This window comes from Terrapene carolina, unplaced genomic scaffold (assembly GCF_002925995.2).
Source record: "Terrapene carolina triunguis isolate 2854851 unplaced genomic scaffold, T_m_triunguis-2.0 Scaffold58, whole genome shotgun sequence".
Lineage (NCBI taxonomy): Eukaryota > Metazoa > Chordata > Testudines > Emydidae > Terrapene > Terrapene triunguis.
Genome location: NW_020664409.1, coordinates 8,866,385 through 8,874,027, shown reverse-complemented (window position 1 = coordinate 8,874,027; position 7,643 = coordinate 8,866,385). Strand labels below are relative to the sequence as shown.

The 7,643-nt window shown below is 41.2% G+C and overlaps 1 protein-coding gene across 2 annotated transcripts in view; it reads left to right on the top strand.

Annotated features, from left to right (window-relative positions):
* Positions 1-1,068: 1,068 nt before the first annotated feature.
* Positions 1,069-7,643, top strand: part of MBOAT1 (membrane bound O-acyltransferase domain containing 1) — a 75,713-nt gene continuing 69,138 nt past the window's right edge. For both annotated transcript variants that reach the window (XM_026660473.1, XM_026660470.1), the window contains exon 1: positions 1,069-1,202. In XM_026660473.1, the coding sequence (XP_026516258.1) occupies positions 1,113-1,202 (90 nt within the window). In that variant the 5' untranslated portion in view covers positions 1,069-1,112. The remainder of the gene's footprint in view (positions 1,203-7,643) is intronic.

Sequence of the window (7,643 nt, the reverse complement as noted above, 5' to 3'; positions counted from 1 at the left end):
ATTCTCTCCATGCCATTTTAAAAAATGGAATCCCTTGGCATTTTTTGTACAATTTCCAATCCTGAAAAATTACTCTTCAGACGTATATACCTAAATTGTGTGACAGTTTCTCCAGGTCCCATATTCCCTAGGGATTTTTGCCAGACACAAATCGTGACCCTAGGCAGCTGCAAGGTGAGCATTTACCCTTCAAGAGAAGGAAAGAGAACTGTATGAACAGCATGGGACAATTTTATATGGCAGGGACACCCTTTCCCCAGTGTTTTATTTTTGATAAAGTTGTGTCACAACATATGATCCTTTGCATGATTAGTCCTAGAATTTTTTTTTTTATGACTCAGTGATTCACGCTGGATACAGGCCAGGGGGCATTAGATGCCAGTTTCCAAGTGAAGGGCATCCCTCGCTCCACCCGCCAGGCGGGCACCCCTCAGCGGCTGCTCCAGGATCATTTTGCCCAGGGGCGGACAAGCTGCCCAGAGCCGCCTGCCAGGCAGCCCCCACTCTCAAATGGCGTGTGCTGGAGCTGGAGGGGGGAGAGGGTCTGTGCTTCCCCAGAGGCGGGCGCAGCTTTAAGCGGGAGGGTTTGGGTTACGTTTCAGCGGGAGGGGGAATGGGCAGGAGCCCGGTGTGTGTTCAGCGCGCAGGGAAGCCAGGGCCCCGCGGCCCCGCTCGCTTTCTGCGAGCATCCAGCGGCACCCGCTGCCCTCTGCGCGCTTCGACTTACTGAGGCTCTCGGCTCCCGCCCTGCCCGGCCTCCGCCCAGCGCCCAGCGCGGAGTGACTGGCGGCTCCGCCTATGGGCACGTCCCTGCTGGCTGTGGCGGTGGGGTCTGGACGGGAGCCAGCTCCCCCTCCCGCCCCGGGCTGTTGGCTTGAGGCTCCGCCTGGAGGATGCTGCTTGGGCCGCCGCCGCCCTCCCAAGTTCCCCCCGCCGAGTAGGAAGCGGGGAGCGGGCATCGCAACCAACCCGCAGCCGCCGGAGGGGCCGGGCCTAAGCTCCGCCGCCGCTGCATTGGCCGGGCGCACGTGTGTGTGTGTGCGAGGCTCCCGGCTGGTCCCAGCGCTGCAGTGGCTCGGAGCGGAGGGAGGCCCAGGCGGGAGGGATGCAGGATGGCAGAGACACCCAGCGTCCCCTACCGAACCACGGGCTCCACCTTGCTGCACCCGCTCAGCCAGCTCCTGGGCATCCCGCTGGACCAGGTAAAACCAACACACATGGCAGGGATCGGGGGTGCCCCAGCAAGGGGCCAGTTGTACCTGGGGAACGGGAGGGAGAAGACGTGGGGAGGAACTAATAAGCTTCAGTATGATGCGATTGGAAATTTGGGCTATACAAGGCTTGTTGGGGGCTCACTTAAACGTTTTGCAAGCTTATATGTATATCAGTACATGTGTGTCAGACCAAGGCGTACAAGAGTAATTTGCAACCTATTAGATACACTGCATGGAGTATTTTACATAGGGCACTGTATGTAAGAGAGGAGGTCAGTTTTCAGCAGATCAGTTATTTCGTATGACATTTTGCAAAGGTGGTCTGTATCAGAACCTCAAGAAACAAACCTATGCAAGGTCAAAGTGCACAGATCAGATATCTTGTAATGGACCTATATGTTAAAAGACATATAAGGTCAATTTGCAAGGGCAGCCAGCAGAGATCAGAAAGTCAAGAATCTTTATGGTTTTTGTTTTTTTAAGAAAAAAGGAAAATGGACACAACATGTGCACAGATTGCAGAGCAGACACTACTGTGTAATAGAAAGCAAAGTGATCAAGCATTGAAGTTTAGCAGGTGTTTGGTTAGTTCCACAATTTTTGTTTATACTTTAAAATACATTCTGTTATCTGTCTTGTTAACACTTATTTGAGCTATTATTTACATGGCTCTTTCCACTATTCTGAGTCATAGTATTCTTTAGGGCTAATGCTGCTCCAAGTAGTGATATTGAACTAAATAAGGGAAAGTTTAAAACTTTTTTGGGGGATGGTAATGGTGTTATTTGCCTCATAGTCACTTAGGAGCTGACTAACCAAAGCAGCTATTTGAATACATTTTGTGTCAGGGGACAGGGGTTGAGTGTTGTAGCTCATAAAATGCCAATTAATTCAGCTATCGGGGTAGCCATGTTAGTCTGTGTCCACAAAAACAACAAGGAGTCCGGTGGCATCTTAACTGGGCTCCTTGTAATTAATTCAGCTGTTATTCCTTAGATTATACCTACTTGGAAGGGAGTCAAGGGAAAGAGACTTCCGTAATAACAAGGGACTGTTGATCCCAAAAATGCCTGTGCTGAGATGTGTAGTCAATTCTCAAAATAAAAAATAGAAGAAAGGCATCTTACAGGAATGCAAGGGTGTTCAGAGCACTCATGGCATGATATATGTGGTTGTGCTGTCACATGTTAATTTATAGGCTCATTGTGAAATTGACCTCTAACAGGTAGAGAAAACATTGGTTGGTCTTTTCTCTTTATCATTTTTCAAGCATACACAAACCTATTGCCCTTTCTGCATTCTTTCAGCAATGAGGAAGTTCAGCCTGGAAGTTTGCTATATCAGCCTACTGATGTGTTCAGTAGTTGAGATTGTGCTGTGAGATAAACCAGGGCAACGAAGATTTACTGTAGGTTTTGAAATCAACAAAAACCAGGATATTCTAGATTAAGATTGACTTGTTCTCTTTTACTCATTCAGTAGCTATGCACCGTTTTGGCTATTTTTTAAATAAATTAATAATAAAAAAAGACATTTTCAGCCCCTGCTCCCTTCCCCCTCAACTTAAAACATGCAACTTTAAATTTGTGCAGGCTTACAGTTAATGTGTTTTTTTAAAGTAAAAAATAATGTTTTTAAAAGATTGGTATTTCTAGTATTTAGTAACTACAGGAAAAAACAGGATTTATAGTAAATTCTACCTGTAAACCTATCTGTTAGTCTGTATCTGCTAGTCCAGTCTGCTTTCTTATTTTTTAAAGGTATTATGGGCTGGAAACATTTTAAAACAGTGTTAAAGGAACCATAGACAGACACTACGTATTGGCTGGTACGGCATACATCAATATACAGTACAAAGAGTATTAGATAGACTGGCTGACTGAAAAGTGAATAGCTTTCAAAAATATATTCCTCCCTTCGGTGAAGATGACATAAAGACTATATTCTCTATGGACAAAATTCACTACTTATCCCCCTCATTGCCCAAAGCCTGAATGGTCATTGTGTAGGGAACTTTATAGGGATTGTAGTGGGCATAATGAAACACACATACACACAAGAGGGAGTGGGGTAGCAGGTAGGGTGACCACCTTTGTTGGATGGAAATAAGAGAAAAACACATGAAAAATAAGGGACAACACTTTATTTCACACTATTTCCCTTAGCATATCATATACTTGAATCTCAAGCGTATACTTGAGGGCAACAGAAAAGTACAATGCAATTATCATTAGCTTCAAATGAATGTGTAAAATGGTCAGTGTCCCTTTAAATAAGGAATTGGGTGGTCACCCTATCAGCTGTGATGAGAGGGGCTCTTGAGGGTTCATGAAAGCCCCGTGTTATAATTCCTCCAGAAATTTTCAGAAAGATTGGGGTGATATGAAGACTGCTCCATGGGACTTATAAGAATACTTCTAAGATCTGATTTCAGAGTGGTAGCATGTTAGTCTGTATCAGCAAAAAGAATGAAGAGTACTTGTGGCACCTTAGAGACTAACAATTTTATTTGGGCATAAGCTTTTGTGGACTAAAACCCACTTCATTGGATGCATGCAGTGGAAAATACGGTAGGAAGATATATATACACAGAGAACATGAAAAAATGGGTGTTGCCATACCAACTATAACGAGACTAATTAATTAACCCCACCGAGACTAATCAATTAAGCCCACCGAGACTAATCAATTAAGGTGGGCTTAATTGATTAGTCTTGTTATAGTTGGTATGGCAATACCCATTTTTTCATGTTCTCTGTGTATATATATCTTCCTACCATATTTTTCACTGCATGCATCCGATGAAGTGGGTTTTAGCCCACAAAAGCTTATGCCCAAATAAATTTGTTAGTCTCTAAGGTGCCACAAGTACTCCTCATTCTTTTTTCTAAGATCTGATTATTATTATTATTATTATTTTTGCCTTTTGAATGCACCAGCTTGTGCCAAGTGTCAAAGATTTTCAGTTTCCCTGAGGTGGGACGTGCCCAGAGCTCTCCACAAGAGCTTTACACACCTAGCCTCACTTCAAATTACATAGATTGAGCTCTGTGCAATAGTGTCAATATAGATAAGAACAAAATGCAAACACCTCCAACCTTTGTGCTAAATATAAGCTTGTTTGCCAGGTGGTGTTGCCTCCTTCCTTTGTTGGGGGAGAGGGTTTTTTGTTTAAATGAAAAAATAAATACGGATTGTTCAGTTTTTAACCCCTTCTTTATGCAGAACTTGCCTCTCTGGCTAAAATAATATAGTGTTTATTATAAATCCTATGTATAAAGGGAAACATCTTGTGGGAATCCTTTATTCAAATATTAATGGTCCCTTCATGGCTTCTAAATCAGGCTCTGGGCTGCTATAGGGGAAATTAACCTTCTGTGTCCTCTACATGCATCTGTGGCTATGGGTTCAGTGCGGATCTTGAAATCTATCCATACCCGTCCTGCTCTTCTAGTGCCTGTCTGGAGCTCAACACTGCTACTAAAAAGGACTCTGGGAGTCTCCTGCATGCCTGCTGTGCATCCCCCACCAGAGCACAATGGAATTGTGGTAGTTTCTTTATATTGGGGCTCTTCCCTGGCCCATCTGCCCCTGGGAGAATTTCACCCTGCGATAAATGCCAGCACCACAAGCTGAGCAGGGGATGTGAAAATCAGGCCATCTGTTTTTGTTTTCTAACTTTCACATGACTAGTAATAAAGATTCTGCAGTCTGCCCTCAGCTGGCCATTCTGTTGATGAAGCCTGAGTTAGAGTAGAATCTGGCACGTTCTTTCATAGCTGTATTGACTCTGTTGTAACAACAATAGGGGGAAAATGCATGTAGGTAAAATAATCAACTTGAACAAGTGCATGGAGCATATATGTAGAGTAAAAGAATGACATTTTTACCTAGTTTTTTCCTCCTTTTTAAAAATGAAAATGATGAATTATGTTTCAAAATAATGCAGAGTTCTAAAGAGCATCTAATTAGTCAACACATCTAGAAATTATACAGTACTAAAACTATTACTGACTAAACACTATATTAATGAGAGATGCTAGCAAGGTTTCCTGGTTTACATACATAATAAAGAGTTGCCATGTATCCGTATAAATGGTATATATTCTTTTTTTACTTGTAAGTTTTTCCATTAGATAACATATTCTTGTATTTAACAAACCTTTCATTAATTGGAGCATGATTCTGTGGCAGTACTTATTTAGCTGCAAGAGTACCAGATGCAAAAGGGGATAAAAATAATACAGTGTTTAGGACATCATTATATCCCAGGAAAGCAAGCCTTGAAGTGTAGCTGATTTCTGTTTTAAAAATATTGGGCCACTACAATATAAACCTCCAGTAACATCAGGCAAAAGAACACTTCCACCTGATATGCTCAAAGTCACCAGTTCTACCACAGCCCCTCAGCGTAAATCTGAGTCAGATACAGCAAATTAAAGAGCAGACTTGGAGTAATAGAAATGTTGTAGACAATATTAAATTATATAAGTAGATGTGCTTAACTGCACTGTACAGGTATGTTAAATGTATGTCTTCAAGGACTTGATTGTGTATTTTTATCCATGTACAATGCCTAACCCATGTACAAATGTTGCAAATACAAACAAAAGATAAATATCATCATTAGAAAAAACGTTACCACTCAAGACTCCTTCACACTATAGCCTATTTGATACCCAAATTCCTTTTTCAGCAGCCCCCTACACCCACCATAAATGCCCATCTCAAAACCTCAGTTTAATCCTCCCTGATGAGTCTTTTAGCATGCCCCCAACTTAGTTTGACAGTGCCTGCATTTGTTGACATTTAGCAAAGTGAGTTACAGAGTCAAGACCTCTTCACAGAGAATGCAGTGCCACAGCTTCCCCTCCCTTTTAAACCAGGGGGCTTTTAGCTTGAGTACCTCCATTGACTGCAGTTGCTGTGATATCACTAGGGAAGCAAGATGATCTTTCAGCCAGGCTTCAAACCGTTTAGGATTTGACTGTGTCCCTTTATCTATGGAATTATTGATGTTTTCTATGTGTGTCATACATTGTTATTCACACACCTATTTTTTACTTGAATTCATTCACTGCAGCTGGACTTTGTGTTTGTGTCTTGGCAGCAGTTTAAATTGAACATTCACACAAATGATTACAGGCCAAGCATATTTCCATCTAAGTGTCTGAACAAAATGTATCGGGGACATCTTCCTGATAGTGATTTGAATGGCTTTTCCACTAAAACTGCTTAGTTGGAAAACAGTTGTGGAGAGGATGTGTGTTAGAGATTTTCCATTTGGATAAAGTATAAATCATCCTAAACTTTGGTCTCAAATGTGAAGGGAGCCCCCATACCAAATCTTTGTGGAAGCTCAGAAAACTTCAGTTAAATCTGTAGCTATCAGTTTTCAGTTTTCCCTCTATTCTTCCTGGTTCTTGCCAGGACTAGAAGAGAGTGAGCTGAATTAACATCCACAAGCCTGTTTATGTGACTTTTGTAGCCCAGCTTTTGAGGTCTAAGAGACCAGTTAAGAATCTAGTCTTTCGTAAGCTTGTTGAAATTCAAGCTGAACTGCCCATATTTTGAGGTTCATCTGTCACTAATTTGTTTAGATTTTTTCTTCCAGGCAGTGTAGCATAGAGCAGGATGAAATGAATCCTGCCTTAATACCATGGAATGGACTAGATAACCACTAGAGAGTCTTTTTGCCTAAATGAATCTAAAATAATCTTAATTGGGATGCTGTGTATCAAAACAAGGAGTAATTGGAGAAAAAATGCAACAATTTATTACTGATCAAATTTAGTCTTGTTGTAGGAGGGTTGGTCCCAGGATATTAGACAGACAAGGTGGGTGAGGGAATATCTTTTATTGGTCCAACTTCTGTTGGGGAAAAGAGACAAGCTGAAGAAGAGCTCTGTGTAGCTCGAAAGCTTCTCTCTTTCACTAACAGAAGTTGATCCAATAAAAATTATCTCACCCACCTTGTTTCTTTAGGATTGTAAACAGACAAGAATTTTTGACAGAGAAGTGAGTGAGTTAGTAGATGACTTTAACCTGAAACATACAACTACATTTTGTGGCTAAAAATTAAATTTTGTAAAGGGTTCAAGTGGGACTGAGATATATGACCCATACACAAATGTTAATACTGTTTTTTTTTTAATACAGGAACAACTGTTAATGTCTGTCCTGAACTGTTACATTTCATTTAATTTTTAAGTTTAATGCATTGCACTCTGAAAATGAAAACTTGATTTGTTATTTTGAATAGCAGTAGCACTGTTAGGTTTAAGGGTGAATAAAAATCAAATGATTTTTAAAAAAAATAATTAAAAAATCGGATTTTTTTGATAAAATGCTTTTTGAGGAAAAAACCTATCTAAAGATAGTTAATATTAATGATTAACCTGTTGAATTGGAGATAGTTCACCTCCCAAT